This window comes from Diospyros lotus, chromosome 4, assembly GCF_014633365.1.
Source record: "Diospyros lotus cultivar Yz01 chromosome 4, ASM1463336v1, whole genome shotgun sequence".
NCBI classification, from domain to species: domain Eukaryota; kingdom Viridiplantae; phylum Streptophyta; class Magnoliopsida; order Ericales; family Ebenaceae; genus Diospyros; species Diospyros lotus.
The window spans coordinates 35266397-35285206 of NC_068341.1; the positions used below are offsets into that span (position 1 = coordinate 35266397).

General features: G+C 37.3%; 1 protein-coding gene across 1 annotated transcript; it reads left to right on the top strand.

The window, feature by feature from the left end:
- Positions 1 to 12355: 12355 nt before the first annotated feature.
- On the top strand, positions 12356 to 14953 carry LOC127798760 (lamin-like protein). The gene is made up of 2 exons (XM_052332356.1): positions 12356 to 12607; positions 14464 to 14953. The coding sequence occupies exons 1-2, from the start codon at positions 12418 to 12420 to the stop codon at positions 14796 to 14798; spliced, it is 525 nt and encodes a 174-aa protein (XP_052188316.1). The 5' UTR covers positions 12356 to 12417; the 3' UTR covers positions 14799 to 14953.
- The last annotated feature ends 3857 nt before the right edge of the window (positions 14954 to 18810 follow it).

Below are 18810 nucleotides of genomic sequence, written 5' to 3' on the forward strand. Positions count from 1 at the left end.
TTTTCCCATATTGTTAGTTAACCTTAATAAAATATTTAAAAAATTGACCAAAACACCTTTATAATTTAAAAACCTTTCATTCTCTCTTTTTTTTGGTCTTTCCCTTTTTCTTTTATTTTTTTATATCTCACTTATTCAACCATGGTTGTTTAAAACTATGATCACGACTATATAAAGTGATAATAATGATAATTGTTAACTGTAATAACTTTCTCTTTTCTTTGTTTCATATTACTGAAGAGGTTCTTACAACCCCATAAACTATTAGGTTTTTTAAAAACCCGTCGTTGATCTCTCTCACACTTACCTTGTCAATCAATCATGGGGTTTGATATCAATAATTATCCGTAACATCCAATTTGAAAAGCAAGTTCTTAATCTTCTCTTTATTCCCCCTTATCTTTATCTCTTTCTCTTCTCCATTGCAGATGAGTTCATATAACCTCATTATTATCAATTTGGTTTGTTCACCTCAAATCACACTAACATGCTCAATGTTGATCTCAAGTAGTTTGATTTTGATGATAATAAAAATATATTCTAACACAAAATAAAAGGCATGGACTAAACATTGCGTCTTAAAAGTCCTGAAACATTTTACATGTATGAATGATTGTATTCAAATGTCCGAGAAACAGATGCATAACAAAGTTTTAATAGGCATATGAACTAATTTTAGAGAGCCAACCATGTTCGAACCTTTATACACATTTAGATTCTTATTCAAACATCTAAAACTTTTTCAAAATGTAGCCCAATTTCAAAGCTCCATACAAACGTTTGAAGGGTTGACCACAAACATTTGAAAGGAGTCCAAAATATGTCCCAACCTCTTAGCTTCATAAAAATGTCCAAATGCTAGGGAACTGCTGACACATTTTTTTTGTAACACCCCGCATCGAGCGATAGAAGGTCAGGGACAACTTACCTTGATGGGCTTACGCGAACTTCCCAGGGGGGTCACCCATCCTTGAGCTTCCCCAGCTCAAACACGCTTAACTTGGGAGTTATTTCCTTCCTTACTTATCCTCGATGTATATTATCCTCCTCTAGGCTCTTGGGGTATTACACATCATGTCATTATGGGCCCACAGCCACAAATTAGCTCTCAGCTTTCGCCCTTAAAAAGACTAGAGCCCCAACGCACTTATGAGCCCCTCAGTCGCGCTCTGGGCAATTGATGTGGGATTGAGAATCGGTGCAGAGCACCACCTCCAGCCCTCCTTTCTAAGTGTGGTGGAGCTCTTGAGCACGAACCATCTCAGGGGTGACAGAGGGTGGTTAGGGTCAGGGCCTGTAGGGCCCAAGGTTTCCCACAAACGGTGCTAAATGTTGACACATTTTTTTGTAACACCCTGGATCGAGCGATAGGAAGGTCCGGGATAACTTATCCTGATAAGCCTACATGAACTGCCCAGGGAGGTCACCCATCCTTGAGATTCCCCAGCTCAAGCACACTTGGGAGTTCTTTGCTTGTATTCAGCCCAAAAGGTATCCAACTGGTGTTATTTTTTTTCCTTACTTATCCTCCATGTATACTACCCTCTTCTGGGCTCTTAGGGTATTACATATCATGTCATCATGGGCCTATAGCCACGAATAAGCTCTCAGCTCTCGCCTTTCAAAGGACAAGAGCCCCACCGCACTTATGATCCCCTTAGTCGCCCTCTAGGCAACTGATGTGGGATTGAGAACTAGTGCATAGCACCACCTCCAGCCCTTCTAGCGCCAAAATGTCAACGTTCAGATTTGGTCAACTATGATTCGTCGATTTGTACTGATAGAATAACCCGAGGATGAGAGAGTGGAAGTAATGGCACAATCAATTAGACAATGCACAAGAATTTTTACGTGGTTCGGTCGTAATGAAGCCCAGTCCATGACTGCTCTCTGATCATTTTGGCAGAGTGACAGTATGTTTTTTTTATCATGTCTATACAATAGCTTTTTACCCCTATTTATAGTGTGAGATATTGACAACTTACACAAAGTTCAAAGCGGTGGGGCCACATCGCGAGGGACAAGGTTCTCTCATTGTCTCTGTAAAATCGGGAGAAAATGTTCCGCACAATCTGGGACCTGGCTTACCACGGATAAGATAACTAGACATTATCCCCGGTCATCATACTTTATGGTTCTTTTTGCGAGCTGATCGGGTCGACTAACGAGCTAGAGTCATTTCTAGGAGCTGGCGCTTTAACGATTATGCGACCTCATGGAGATGGCTTCGGCCCTAGGTCTGTTGGGCTTCAAGAGGTTGGACCTTATCATTGGACTATTCCCAGCCCAAAACAGTCACATCAATAGCCCAAGGCAGTTCGAAAAATGCCCGTAATAGGAACAAACATCTTAAATGTGTCTCGTATGCAACCCAACCTCAAACCTTTATTAGACATTTGAAACCCAAAACATAAACGTTTGAATCCTATTTAGAATGTAAATTAATCTTAGAAGTCTATACAGATGTCTAAGCCTTAATCCAATAATGTCTAAATAATGTTCAATGAGTGTTCCAAATACTTGAAACCTATATAGTTGTCTGAATCCTTTTTGTTAGACATCTAAATATAAGTACAGATATCTAAATGGTTTTTCTTAGATATCAAAACATTGTCTTGCGAAACACACTTAATTCAAGGATACTTGTCCTAGGGGCATTTGAACCCAAAATTTTCGTATTGAGATTTTTTTGTGGGATGTATTATTTTCATCAAGAGATTGTCTTGTTTGCAAAGGATTTTATTTCAAAGTTTTTTTAGCTTTTATACAAAGGTTGCACTGTAATTGAGGTTACTACATTATGAACAAAAGCTAGAGATTATTTACTAGTGAAACATTCAAGGAACACCTTTGGAAAAGGAAGTAGTTGCTTATGAATGCGATTTTGTTCACCCCCTTTAATTGGGGTGAATGTGACCCTTGGTTAGTATAAGGGTAAAAAAGTTATTTTGAGGGGGTGAAGGTATCTATCAAACCCACCTATTTTCTCTTTCTATTATCTTTTCTCCTTTCTCTCCCCTTCCCTTTTCTTCTTCAACAATCGCTTCTCGTCGCCGACCCTTTCATCTCACTTTGCCACCTTGTGCCTTGCCTTGCTACCTGCTACCTCTCCACGATGAGGAAGGATGCAGCGATGATCGATGCATAGGCAGTGAGGCAAGGCGGGACGAGAGAAAGGCGATGAGAGGCTTGCTAGAGAAGAAGAGGGAAGGGGAGAGAGAATGAAAAAGAAGCATTCAAAATTGATGGGGACGCCACAACATTAACCAGGGGTCACGTTCACCCTAGTTAAAGGGGGTGAATAAAATCGTACTTATCTCTTATAAGTGAACCTTTATAAAATTTTGTCTTTTGTGATTGTTTATTTATTGTTTATCTAGAAAGATCAAAATTAATCACATATATCAAATCAACTGCCACTCAATTTTTTTTTTTAACAAGAAATATCAAAATTTTTATAAATCCAATTTACTGCCTCTTGAAAATTTTTCTAAACAACACTTAGAGTGCGTTTAATTGCAAGGGTGGAAAGAAAATAAATTCCAGAGAATTGAATTGCAGGGAAAATAAATTCCTGGAAATTAAGAGTTTAAGTTATTTGATTGGTATAATTTTTTACCAAGAAAATAATGTTATTTTCCATCTTTTACTGTTTGATTGGTAATATTTTCTATAGAATTTGATAGTTTTTATTTTTCAATTATATACATTTTATTTATCACAAAAAATTAAAAATAATAATAAACACTCTCTATTTATTAATCTGTGATGAAATATAAAAATAAAATAAAATAAAAATAAATCCAAAAATTACAAAACCCACGATCTCACCTTCTCTCACCCCTAAACCCACTTTCTCACCCTCTTTGTCTCCCTCCCGCAACCGCCATTGCTAGGCGTTTCTGAAGGTGCAAAAGATCAGGCAGACAACCCCATCGTCAATCTTCTGGGTCAACGTCGATCTCCCGCGACCATGGCCAACAACCAAATCCTCACCATTGTTGATCCTCGCCACCGTCTCCTCCAACCCCATCTTCGATCTTCTACACCATCGGATCCTCGAACCCCATCGTCGATCTTCTGCACCATTGGCTTCTCCAACCCCATCGTCGCCATCTAAGTTAGCTGCAACATTGCCGCAATCACTATGAGTCTCTCTCTCATTCTCTCTCTTCTGTGGAGATGGCGACGAAGCCCAATACGGAGCTCGTCTTCGGTGGTGGATGGCGACTCACAGGAAGTCGAAGATGGCAACGAAGCCCGAATCGGGGCTCGACTTCGACGATGGATAGTGACGAAGAGGAAGGGGATGAAGCCGGCTCGAATAGGAGAGGAACTAGAGAAATCGAGGTGGACATAAGTGAATGTGCTGTGCGCGCGGTGATTGAATTACCTGGAAATGGAAAACAAGCCCCCCCTAGGAAAATCATTTCCCGCAAAAGCTAGAAAAGAGCATCACGTGACCGAAAATAGGAACTTAATTTCCCTAGAAAATAAGTGCAATCAAACAGGCCTTAATTCTTTTCTTGTCATAGTGGTGGATCAGAACTATTGTGATGATCATCTCAACATGGTGGAACATTGCCAAAACCTACTTCTTTCTCCTATTTCTCTCTAGCATGAATCATGTATTGGGATTTATTTGGTCAAAAGTGAGTTTTTGAACTGAATCGATTAATTTGATTGGCTCCATTTGAGTTTTTAATAAATGCCATGGGATTCAACTTTGTTATATATTTATATACAATTATTTTCATGGAGTGCATTTAATCATTAGCATTTATATTTTTAAAAGAATTATACCTTAAATTTTAGCTTATTTACAAAAAATGCCATTGGCTACAAAAACCTCTCATTTGGATAAAGCCTTTTAATTCAATTATTTTGGTAATTTCAATCATTTTGACTAAGATAGTTAAAACATTTAGGATCAATTTAGTTTTATTATAGGTAATTTATTTTTGTTTCTAAACTCTTTTATAACCAAATGCACTTCTATACTCCAACTAGATGAGAAATGAAATAAAACTTTGAAAGCCCAAAAACTTATTAAGATGTATATATGATAAGTGTCTTTTATACACTTATTTTGGTCTATAAACTTAGCATTTATACATTCAATGAGCATGATTTCTACTTAATTTGATTCTATATATGGTTATGTAGATGTGAAGCATGTGTTGAAGACACATGGAGCAAAAAGAGTGATTTTGGTGAATGATAGGAGTTGAAATAAAGCTTGGAAGCATGGTCAGATATCGATTCAAAAGAAAGCAAAAGAGTGTCGAGAGCAAAAAGTGGAAAATGATGAAGAAAGAAGCAAAAAAAGAAGGTTAGCGGGTATAGCGGAATGCATACTGTTGTAAGATTTAGTTTTTGGAGCTCATGGTCTTACAGCGGAATGCATACCGCTGTAAGACTGCTTTAGGAATTATTATCTAGAGCTCACGGGTCTGCAGCAAAAAGCATATCGCGGTAGGACTGCGATAGGGTTCAAAGCTTCATGAAAAGGCCGTTTTAAGCCCGTTTCAATCCAAATCAAAGAGGAATAGACTTCTTCAAGGTGCACAACTTTGATAACCTAAAGAGGACTATATAAAGACTTATTTTGGGGAGATTAAGGAGCTTTGGAGAGGAGGAGAAGACGGAAAGTTAAGGAAAAATGAGGAGATTTTCTTGAAAATCTTCGGTTTTGGTTTTATTTTTCTGTTCTTTCTTTCTCTCCAACATCATGAACTCCCTTTTTATTTTTCTTTCATTGATTGAAACTATGTTAGACTAAGTACTTTGTGGCTAGGGTGATTGATGAAACCTAGTTCAATGATGGTTTAACTAAAAGTATTTGGGTTTTATTATATTCTTGTCTTTCAAGTTGATTGTTTGTTATGCACTAATTCTGTTTTGATGCTTGGCCGCCATTAGAACGTGTTTGTGATCTATATTGCTTTCGAGAGATTCAATATCGATTAGCACTTGGTAATAAATGACATAGGGTTCAATAATAGGTAGAGATACCGTTATGCCTTGTGAAATCTTATTTAGATGATCATTGTGGATAAATGCATGTTTGTATATTTGCAGATTAATTAGAGATAATTAATCTCATATGTAAGCATAGATTCGATTGACCATTGAGAGAGACTTTTGATTAACTTAGGATCATCGATTTTCAGCTCAAAGCAAAAATTATAAAACCCGATCACTGAAAGATTAAACCAATTATAGAACTACGGTGGATTCATGAACCCTAGTGCATTAGATTTCTACATTCAAAACTTAAAAAATTATTTTGTGTTTTCCATTTGGTGAGTTACTTTTAATTAATATAAAACTTCCATTGAGTATTCTTTTAATTGTGTGTGGTTTATTAAAGTTAATAGTGGTTAAAGTAGGGATCAAAAGCTAATCCTTGTGGGAACGATAATTTATTCATCATTATATTACTTGTTACAATTCCGTTCACTTACGGGAAACAATACGCGAACAATATATACACAAATATCATATTTTTTTTCAATTAAAAAGATTATTTTTATGTATAATTATTATATCATGAAAAATGAGTTAAAACCTCCGAAGCCCAAAAAATTCCTCAATATATATGTGTGTGTGTGTGTTGTGTCATAGGTAAAAACCTAAAATAATTTTTTGGAATAAAAGACATAAATTTCATGTACGGGTCCCACACAAAAACACAAATTATATAATTCTGACATTCAAAAATCCTTTTAAATATTTCAAGAAAAGAATAAACAATTATCCATAAAGAATTATAATTTTAAGAGGATTTCAAAATATTAGGATAAACAATCATCTATAAGAAATTATATTCCCAAAAAAAGACAAGATAAACATTATTTACAAGAGATGGATGTTATCGAAAACAATCCTAATCCTAGCTGGATTACAAAAAATCAATATAAACATTATCTGTAAGAATTTTAATTCTAACAAAATTAAGAAAAGTCAAGATAAGCGTTAACTATAATAATTCTAATATCGAATTAATTAAAATTACTCTATATTTCTTTATAAATAAGTAGACACTCATTACTAAAAAAAACACATTTCTGATATTGATTTCAATACAATTTTTATCATTTTTAATTTTTAACTTAAGTATCGGAGTGTTTGCGTGGAGATCCCCACGCCCTCTGATTGTTTCTTTTTTACAAATTCAAATGATTTGACGACAACATTTTCAGTCAAACAAATTCATTATTGTATTTAGACAACAATAATATACATATATATAACATACTTTTTAGATTTTTTATTAAAATAATATTTTTTTTTTTGAAAAAATTCCTGGAATGGTATTGGCCCCAAACTTATTACAGAAATGGCATTGAACCTTCAACATATGGTGGCATGATGCCACTCAAGCAGGGTTGTCGATGTGGTGGGTGGTAAAGTAAAAGCACTCTAGTGAAGAGTGCTTATATCTCTGCCATATAAATGCTTTGGCCTAGAGTGATTGTGACATACAAGCACTCAAGGCTAGAAAGTTTGCAAAGGCTTTGGTTGAGGCTCAGCCTTAAAAATGCTCTAGCCAAGAAGCATTCATCGCATTGAAAATTAGCTTGAATTCAAGGGTAGATACTGACTGGTAAAAGACTCATCATTTGATATATTATATATGTGCATGGACTTGAACCAGATGAGAGGTTTTTATAACGAGATAAGCTAAACTTTAAGATATATTTTGATTTAAAATTGAATGTTAATGTTAAAATCAAATCTATGAAATCAATTTCTTAAATATATAAGTATTGTTGCTCAATTATAACAATGAATTCATAGATGGAAACTATCTTAAGATAACTCACGTGTGGATTATTCAAACAATGGGTGACTATCGAGAGCGATTGATGACTCTCTTGGGATGGAGAGACAGCGATGGATGAGTTTTTTGGGGAGAGCGACAGTGATGAACGACTCTCTTAGAAGTAGCAACAGCGATGGATGAGTCCCTCAGCTAGGTTGAGAACGATGGATGAGTCCCTCAAGTAGCTTAAGAGCGATAGATGACATATCCAAAAAGAATATTGGTTAAGGGCATGGGTGAGGATCCCTGCACAGACTCTCCGATACCTAAGTTAGTCTCTCGAAAGTATAGAGTAGTCGAATGCAAGAAAGAAATATGAGAGTGAGAGATTGCATACTGAATGGGGGGAGGACTCCCCTATTTATAGCCATGAAAGAGGCAACCAGGTGTTGGGTGACCTAATTTCTTTGAGAGTAACTTGGAGGTGGTTTTGACCAAGTCTCGCTAGAGTGATGACACATAGATTGTGGGGGTGCCCATGGCACTCTCGAGTAGGGGTCATTAGGTGAGGATCACTCGGAGGTGCGAGCTTGAGCACGTGTGGGGTTGCACAAGCAAGGGGCCAACAGGGCTCGGGGTCGCACATGGCCGAGTTGGCTGGGGGCACCCCGGGTGGGGGTCACCCGGGGGTGCAGGTCAGGCATGCGTTGGGCCACGCATGGGGGGTCACTCGGGGGCACACGTTCTATGCCGTGCTGGGCAAGGGGCACGCACGCTGCGCGGCGCTGTGCCAAGCTACGTGGGTATGCGTACTGGGCCACACATGATTGCAAGGGCATGTGTGCTAAGCTAGGCAGTGCTGTGGCAATGCGGGTGTGGGCATGGGTGCGCGTGGGGGTTGTTGTAGAGTCTACGTGACGAGTCACGGCCATGCACGTTGGGGCTCCCCGCCTGGCCACGTGGCACTGTCTCTTTCCTCCGATTCTTTTATTTTCGTTAATCCACCTTGTTCGCTTGTTTTGCTGGACACATCAATAACAAAGTAAAACACAATGGCATCAGCTTGAGAACTCACTTTTAATTGAATAATCAATTTGGTTTAGAAATTCTTTTAATATAGAACTACACAATTGTAGATTTAACCACGACCAACTATGGTTAAGTCCAGGGCCTCACCACCATCGTCATGCATAACCATAGTTTGAATTTGTGGTATCTTTTCTTTTTCTTTCTTTTCCTTAGTTAGCCCAACCTACCCTCATTCCTCAATTGTTGTAGTCCCAATTCTTTCACCCTCTATGTCTCAATTGTTGTAGTCCCAATTCTTTCACCCTCTATGTCTTGATCTAAATTGACTTGACTTCTGATTCTCTATATTTCCACCACCCTTTCCTTATCTGTTGTGAGTTGTTGATTTGGCCCACCTCAAATTAGACTGGAAGCTAAGCTATTTGGAATTGCCTCTCTTCCTATGCGCAATTGTCTCTTTCCTCCCCAACATAAGAGGCAAAAATGTAGCTTTGGATTCTTTTACTCCATAAGCAATGATAACCTCGATCTCAAAAGAAATGGTCGCTGTGTCATTTTTCAGCTCTCATTTCTATAAATAAGAGATGATCCATTTTTTTTAACTATCCAAAAATTCAACATAAATTCATTGCATACTCTTCTGGTTTCTGACTAAATTGACTTAATAATCGAAGGGCTTAAGTGAGAGACACTCCCCACTCTTTAACTATCTTTTCTCCTAGAGACTTGAAGATTCTTAATTATAAATTTTATTATATTTTGATAACAAGAGCAACAGGTATTATCCAAAATTATACAATCCCATGATTAGTTAGTTAAGTGGGTATTAATTTGTATTGAACATCACTAAACTGCCATCGAGTGTAGAACCGGTTGGAAATGACGCATGCAATTGAGGGGAAACTGTCTAAGCCATTAAAAATCACAAATATCAATCAAAAATTGTGTAGCTAAGTCTGCAAAATGGACTTCCAATTCCTTGGGCACTCAATTCCTACGAAGATCTTGCATCTTTCAGTGGAACGAATATAGAAGAGAGAGAGACAGAGAGAGCTAATCCCGACTGTGTAAGGGCATTTTCATCCAAATGCAATGTAAGGGCATTTTCATCCAAATCCTGTTTTGTGCATCTATCCCCTGTGCCCGGACTAAATAAACCCTGGGTGGGTGGGGGGGCGCGATGACTCAATCCCACGCTCATGGGATTAAATAATCCCAGGATTAGGCTTAGCTAATCCCGGGGGCTTATCAAACAGGGGATAACCCCTGACAGCAAGTACTACTAATCCCAAACCCATGTACCAAACATGCTGTAAGAGGATGGGAATGTGGATGCGAAGATTTTGAGTTTTCTTCTATTGTTGTTATCAGTTGTGTGATAATTTGGTATTGTTCGTATTAGTGATTTGGTTGCCCTCTTTAAGGGAAATATGGTCCTGTTAACCTTGGTGGTTGTCCGCTGTAATAGAAGAACACAAAAGTTCCATTTTGTCTTGTGAATTTCTGCCATATTTCTGGTGACATGGGTCTCATGTTGATGGAGTTCATTACCTGGCACGTGTGCAGGATCTCTCAAAGAGGACTCGTTTATGGTAAATTTGTAGCAAAGGCCAAAGTCCGGGCTTCAACGGATGCTTATGATATGAAGCTGCCATTAGAGCAAAAGTACGTTTCCAGTTTCAGTCAGATGCCCTTCAGTGAAGAATTTTCATTTGGAAAACTTGCTGGACTCTCGTCTCAGCGGCATTGCCTCATATGTTCTAAAACGGGCCGGGCCGGGTCCGACAGTCTTGTGGAATTAGTCAGTAAAGAGGAGTGGTGGTGGTGAAAGCCAAAACACATGGACATGGGCAGGAGGGGGCTGGGACATTAATCCTTGTAGAATAATGCTTTGTACATATAGGGTTTTACTGGTGGGTTTACATGGGTTTAAATGATCATTTTGTCCCTTACTCTCTTTTCTCAATGATTATTTTGCCCATTTTTCCTCTAATGCCGCCTCTCCTTGCCTTTCTCTTGCTCTCGTCACTCGTCATCTGCTGCATCCTCGCCTGGCCAATTGTCGTTGCCTCCCTTCTCACCGCAAGAGACAAGGCAACAAGGGGGAGGATGCCACCGACAAGAGACGAGGCGACGAGGTGGAGGGTGTCGTTGCCTAGCCGATCGTCGCAGAGAGAGAGGATGCAACGGCAAGGATGTAGCGACAAAGCGGTGAGATACCGTTGCTAGAGAGGAAGGAGAGAAAAGAATATCTCAAATTTATCACGATAAATATTCTAATTTATTGCCAGAAGATTCACTTGTAAAACTCCCTATACAAATAACATAAAATGTCCCGCTATATCTTAATTAACTCCCCATTTTTCTCCCCCATTGATGTCAAGATTTAATTTATTAAATAGGAGATTAAGGTTACTTTAAGCTTATATGTTGTTGAGCTTGGCATATGAACAACATATAGTGTAATTTTTTTATAAAAAGAATTGCTCACCTAAGCTTACCTTTGCTTTGCTTTCTGATCTAGATACATATTTAACAGGCAGGCAAAAGTAATCAGTGGTCACACTGACTGCCTTGGGAGAATTTGGGGCTACAAATTTAATGCAAGTAGGAACAAATATCCACATCTGTCTGGCCCTCTGAGAATGCAATGCAGGCCCCAATACACACGCATTTATGATTGCAGGCAGCCCTTTGGATTCATTTGCCTCCCACCATTGTCAGTGTGTGTACAAACACAATATACACATAATAATTAAGACTCATCAAACCTTATTTTCTAAATAATTGTTGCACGCCAACATGGAAAGGGGAATGATTTGCCCCATCTTTTAACTTTATAATGGGGCAAATGGGAAATTTAAGATCACCATGTGAATGCATGGAAAAAATAACATAAAACATAAATAAATTCCTTTAAACCTGTGAAAGAGAAAAAGAGCACATGCTGATGTACCCTAAAGTAATTATACTATTATATATTTATATTTTTGTGTAATTATATTCAACTTGGCACCACCTACTATGGATTTAAAAGTAATTGAATTTGGTTTTTAGGTCAAATATTAAGTGGTTGAACTACCATAAATTAGGATTCGTACTAGTAGATCGTTTGCTCGATTTTATGTCTTGTATAGTGTTGCAAAACTCCCACTTATAATTTATTTCATATGCAAAAATTGAGAGCACAAGTTACGAAAAATCGTACAAAAATGATAATATCAAAAATAATTGAATTTGACCCCGGAGCTGAGTTGCGTGGCTCAAGGGTGAAACTTAAATGCTTGTCGGCCAGGATCTGTAATCAGTTGTGCACGGGTTCGATTCTTTGATTGTGTGGCCTCTTGCGATTTATCTCTTCTACTAAAATTAAGGGATTGAGCGGCAGGAGCATTCGTGATGGAACAATATTTTAAAAAAAAAAAAAAAGCAATTGAATTTAGAGATTATTGTAATGTTTTGTTTTAGTAGTTAGTAGTAGTTAGTGGTGTGTGAATTATGACTGTTTAATTAACCCAATAAAGACGGTTTATAAATAGAGTAGACAACACCAGATGAACTAGCAAGGAGCAACTGCGGTGCGGGTATAGCTTTATTTCTTTCTAGAGAGAGCGAGAGCGATGGAGAAGCAGCTGAGCAGGAGGAGCGGAATTGCGCCGCCAGCCCTGGCGGTGGCCGTGGCCGTGTTGCTGATGGTTCCGGCGGTCTCGTCCGTACGGTACATCGTCGGAGCGAACATGGGATGGACAAGCAATGTTAACTACACAATTTGGGCCCGGGGCAAGCAATTCTACAATGGTGACTGGCTCTGTAAGAATCTTCATCTCTTGCTCTCTCTCTCTCTGTCTCTGTCTAAACCATTGCTTAATTAGTATAAATTTACAGGTTTTTGGAGCTTCTTTTAAGCTCCTTTTCCTCATTTGTCGTTGTCATAGCTTAGATCTGCTTTTTAAGCTTCGTCTCTTTGATCTCCCCTTTGCTATTTTCGCCTTTCTTAGAGTGCTCTTTTGGGATATTTCTTCTTTACCGCAGAAATCCTCATATTTAATCTTCTTTTAGCTCATCTGTCGATCTCTCTCTCTTCAGATTTTGGCTGCGGCCACCCTCAGATCTATGCTCTTTCTTTTTTGTAAGATAGATTTGTTCTCAACTTCTGTTCCAGTAGTGCCTGGACCCTATCTGTCTGCATTTTGTTATTTGTTTACAAAGCAAATGCTGATTTTGGGGCTATTCAATGAATCGACTGTATTTTTTAGGAGGAAATTTTGATATGGTTGTTCTTGTTTTATGAAGCACAGGCTGATGGCCTGTCAGTTTATTTCACACATTCATGCTATATTTGGAACTGTGAACGAAAGTAAAAAGATCTGAAAATAAAGGGTCTGAGTTGAGCCAGAGCTATTTAGTTCTTATTGCTACTGACTGAGTGTGAAGTTGGAAAATGAGAAGAAAATAGAAAAGAATTTGCCAAATGATCTTTTGGGGTTGATTTTTCATAGAAAATGTATGTATGCACATCCGTATAAGGACTTTGGTGTCTCCTTTTCAGACCCCAGTTCTAAGCCTTTGATTAAGGTTCAAAACAAACTTGCATTGCCTCTGCTTAACTTTTCTCCTAAATCACTCAGAAAGCTCTATAAAGCCTTTTTCTTTTATACTAATTTTTTCTGTGAGAAAATCATCCATTATTGCACCCTCTCTCTTTTGCTTTAACTGCTCCCTTAACTGCTGGCCCGTTATTATTGTTATTATTATTCATCTAATGTTGTTAATTTTGTTACTTTATGGTAACTGGTAGTTAAATAGTTATACCTTGAGGGCCTAGGTCAGCCATCACTCTCATTAGTGTTTATAAAAGGCAATCTTGACCAAGTTAATCAAATCACCCCCTTGATTCACATCCTTACTCCATTAGATTGATTTATAATAATTATTAAAAAAAATCTATCTACTCAATCAATATGGGTCCATTCTTTATATGTAGAAGATATCAGCATACAAATAGCGGCCGTTTTATGATCAACCCCATATGATATTGTAATAACTCGTATTCTCTAGCAAATACATAAGTAGAGATCTTACTTATCTAAATTGGAAAGTCATTAACAAGCTACATATAACATACCCCTGTAAAAAGGAAACACCTGAAAATGGGTCGGCTAAATAGAAGGATTGCGAACAGAAAAATTAGGGGTGCAATCATGTCTCATGCCCGACAACTGGAAATGGGCAAAACCAACTTGTAATTTGAATGATGTGATGTCAAAAGCTAATGCCAAAATATAACATTGAGCTTGATAGGCTGTCATGATTGATGATGCTTCTTTTTCGATAGTGAAAGTTCACTTGTATATCTACTAAAACTGTCTAATACTATGATTTTCCTTTTCTTGATATGGACTGTTTATCTTATTGTTCTTGCTCAATATGGCCCAGTCATATTTTTGATTGATTACTTTCAATATAATAATGGCAAGAAACATATTTTGTAGACAGAAGATTCAAAAGAGGAAAAACACATTAATTTGTATTGTACATGTACAGTGTTCCTACTTCCTACTCGCAATGGTTGTTCCCTGAAATTTAACTCCTCATAGTCATTTCCAGAGCACATACATACACATTTGCAGTTTGGTAACTCTTTCTTGTTCGGTCCCACTTGCCAGTTTTTGTATACGACAGGAACCAAATGAACGTGTTGGAGGTCAACCAAACAGACTACGAGGCCTGCAATTCGGATCATCCCCTCCACAACTGGACCACCGGAGCTGGAAGGGACGTGGTGCCGCTCAATCAGACACGAAATTACTATTTCATTAGCGGCAAAGGTTTCTGCTTTGGCGGGATGAAGGTTGCCATCCATGTGGAAAACCCGCCGCCCCCTCCTGCAGCTTCCCCAATCAAGGATGGCGCCTCAGCATACAATCTCAGGGGCCAGATTGTGATACCAACTGTATTCGCCATTGCTGCCGTGTGGGACTCGTTTCTCCGGCTGTGGTAGGGACATGGGACTCCATATTTATTACGATTTGTGTGTCTCCATATTTATTATTATCATTTACTTTCTTCATTTTTCTGGGGTTCTTGATTGAGTTTTGTTGATGATTTTGTGGAGGAAGTTTGAACTTAAATTTATATTGTGGTCTCTTCTCTTCTCTTCTCTTCTGAGTTAGTTATAAAAACACGCAAAAGGGGATTTAAAGATCTTCTTCTTGGAGAAATCGGCTGCATGGATTGCGGCCGGATGGTCAATGAATGGCCACTCATTGCGGAAGGGAAGGGAGAACAAGTCATCCAACCTAATTCCATTGAGTTGTGATGGGGGTGGGTTTGAAAATATATTTTTAGGATAAAGATGTTGGACAAATACTCATTATTCGATTTGATTTTATTCCATATTCAGTTGAGATCAATCTTGAGATAAAAAAATCTCTCTAAAGTTTAGAAATCTAACTAGACAATAACACATGTAGCCTTTCCTTCAAGTTTATCTTGTAATGACATATTTGTTAGATCGCGATGATGCCCGTTTTGAAGATTTTTCTGTCAAACCCCACTTCTACAAATCTCAGTTCAATATATTTGATTTTCTCTCATATGGAAACCTTTAACAAATTAAATAGGGCTATTAGCATGAAAAATTTAAATATTTTTGCGTTTTTATGATTTTATCTAAAAGTTTTAATTTTGACAATAATGTCTCGATTTAATTAATTGGTTGTAATTTTATTCACGATCAGAATTTGATATGTTGGCGTTCAATATCCACTGATGTGACATGTTACATGACATTTTAAAATATTTTGAGTGGGCTTTGCATGCACATGTGTAAAAAAAGGTTATTAACACGAAAATTTAAAATTTTTTTATATTTTTACAATTTTATCCAAAAGTTTCAATTTTAGCAATAAGGTCTTGATTTGATTAATTAGTTGTAATTTTATACACGACTCGGATCTAATTTGTCGGAATCCAAAACCCACTAACGTGACAAGTCATTTGGCATTTTAAAATATTTTGAATAGACTTTACATGTACATGTATACAAAAATAAAATAAATTAAAATAATATTAAATACATGTTTTATATATATGTGTGTGTGTGTGTGTTTTTTTTATAAATATATTTATAAAGTAAGGTAGGCAGAGGACAAGAATGGCGACAAGTGATGATGTTGGGCCGGAGGCGATGACCAATTTAGAAACTGGAGGTAGCGATGAAAGTCGATTTGAAAGAAGGCCAACTTCACTTCTACATGAGTGGATTTATGCGTGAGCTGCCTTGGGCTGAAGCCCATGGCAACCCACAACAAAAATTAAATTTATAGAGTAATTTTTTGGATTATTTAGTATTAGCCCAACCTAAAGTCACTCCATCCCACCCCAGCCCACCCTTCTCTTCTCCTTTCTCTCACTCACGGCTCACCCTCGCTACCTCTCGCTCTCTGCCTCCTCTTTTCTTGCTCGTCCCTTCGCGCTTGCCCTTGCTCTCTGCCTCTCTCTTGCTCTCGCTTGAGCTTGGCCCCTCTTGCTTTCGCTCGCCTTCGCTGCCTCTCGCCCTCGCTCTCTGCCTATCCTGCTCTCACTCGCCCTCGCTCTCTTCCTCTCTTGCTCTTGCTCTTGCTCTCCCTCCGACTCTCGCTGCCTTTCTCTTACTCTCGCTCTCGCTCGCGTTCGCTGCCTCTCGTGGCCTCGCCCTCGCTCTCTGCCTGACTACCTCTCTCAGTCCCTCTTGGTCTCGCTCGCCTTGCCCCCACGCTCGCTCGGCCAGTCGGCCTCGCCCTCTTGCTGGCTACCCTAGCCCCTGCCTCTGATTCAGCCATTCAGGTCTTCGTTTTACCCTACCCCTCCCCCCAAACATCCAAATTTGTTTCATTCAAGCCCAGGTATGTTTTCTCTTCTTTCAGTTCTTTGATTCTCTCGATTGATAGTTAAATCTTGATAGTTTTTCTATTTTTCGCCCATATTTTTTTTTACTTGTTTATGCTTGATTTGTTGTTGAAATTGCTGCCTTTTTTCAACAAGTTTTAAGTAAGTGATTTTGTTGTTTATGCTTGATTTGTTGTGTCTGTTTGCCTATTTGACTACTGCATTTAGCTAGGAACTTAAGAATTGGTGTGGCTGAAAGCTTGGAATTTGTTATTGCAAATTTGTTATTGAATATTTGAATTGACAATAATAGATGTAGACTTTGTTGTAGGTGAAGTTTTTTGTTTCAAAATCTCGTTAAGCACAAGTTTAATGAAAATTTTGTGTATTGACTTTTTGGTTATATAAAAATTTTATTACATTAACTTTTTAAATTTCAGTCCCCCCAACCTAAATTCCTAAATCCGCCCCTGCTTCTACAAATCTCATTTCAATGTATTTGATTTTTCTCTCATATGGAACCTTTAACAAATTAAATATGAAAAAGATTTTGGATCTCTCTCTAAGTCACTATTAGTCACCGTTAATTGAATCTGTGAATCACTTTGTCAATTCCTATGGTACTAGAATTTTCTAGTTAAAATGTGTTGGTGCATCAAGAAAGAAATTGAGTAGCTTACCAAGAGCTGTTGGATGGCAAGAGGTAAGAATAAAGTAAAAACTTACCAAAGAGGAAGAAACTCATAATTTCAGTTTTTTTTTTTTTTTAATGTTCCTTGCATGCTATAGATTGGGTACCTATTGTTGTTTTTTGTGCTCACATAGCACTGGTTTTTGCTTGGATCATTGACTTTTTATTCAATAACTTCCATGGGTTTTGATTTTCAGTTCGAATGACTTGTATCTGATTTATGAAAGTTGTTGACTTTTCCTTGTTTTCTTTTGTCCAATTATCCTTTAGTTTGAACTTATTTTTTATTTTGTACTTAGATGGGGAAAGAGCGAGAATAATAAGAATGCTATGGATTGATTTGACACAAATAAGGTGTTGTTTTTACTCATATTGTACGAACGAGTTAAAAAGGACTCGAATGGTACTTCTAGTTTTAAGACGACAAATTGGCAAGAAATGGATGAAGAAGTGTTTTAAAAAAACAGGGGCTAGATATGAACCAGAAAGACTAATTGGGAAGTATAATCATCTTTGAATTAGGGGTGTCAAAAAATATTCGAAAATCGGTAAATCGGACTGAACCGAATCGTGCTTTTTAGATTGGTTTTATAGTTCAATTGTTAGGTTTTGATTCTAAAAAATTAAGAATCCATAAATTTAGTTTAGTTACTATTTTTTTTTTTAAATTATAGTTCAAACCGAATCGGAACCGATATTATACTTATATATATTATAATTTGTTGGGTATATATATATACACATACGCATAAATAATATCACTTCTTAGAAAATTAGCGAGATTCATGAACTTTTTTATTTCTAAACTTTTATGCAATATTGCTATACTAAATGGTCGATATAATCTTATTTGATGAGATAGTCTATGAATTATTTTGTTATATTTTTATTTCAAAACTTGAAGCATTAATGAAGTTATGAGTTTATTTTAATGAACAAATTTGTTTGTAATTTCATATTTTGCGAAAATGTTTAGAAACTAAATGTTAATTGGATAGAACCAAAATCGAATCAAAACTAGTCCGGTGTGACGATTGGTCATGGTTTGGTTTTATATATGTAATGGTTCGGTTACGGTTCTTATTTTTCGGAACCGTTAAAAATAGTTCGATTATTGAATTCTTATAGAACCGGACCAATTCGAACCATTGACACCCCTACTTTGAATAAAGAATTGTAATTTATGTGAGTTATTGGAATGCACTGATGTTACTTATGACATAATTACAAACACGATGTTTTTAGTTGAAACTATATGGCAACATTTATATGTGGTATGCTATCTTATGGGTACATCATTTGATATATTTCAAAATTATTTATCCAACTTTTCTTTATTTGACATATATTTTATTATGTTGCAAAAAAAAATTCAGACCGTTTAGAAGGCCCAGTTACAAGAACTTTGAGCTACTTAATCAAGCTTTTAGAAAGTTGATAGCTACAGGACACC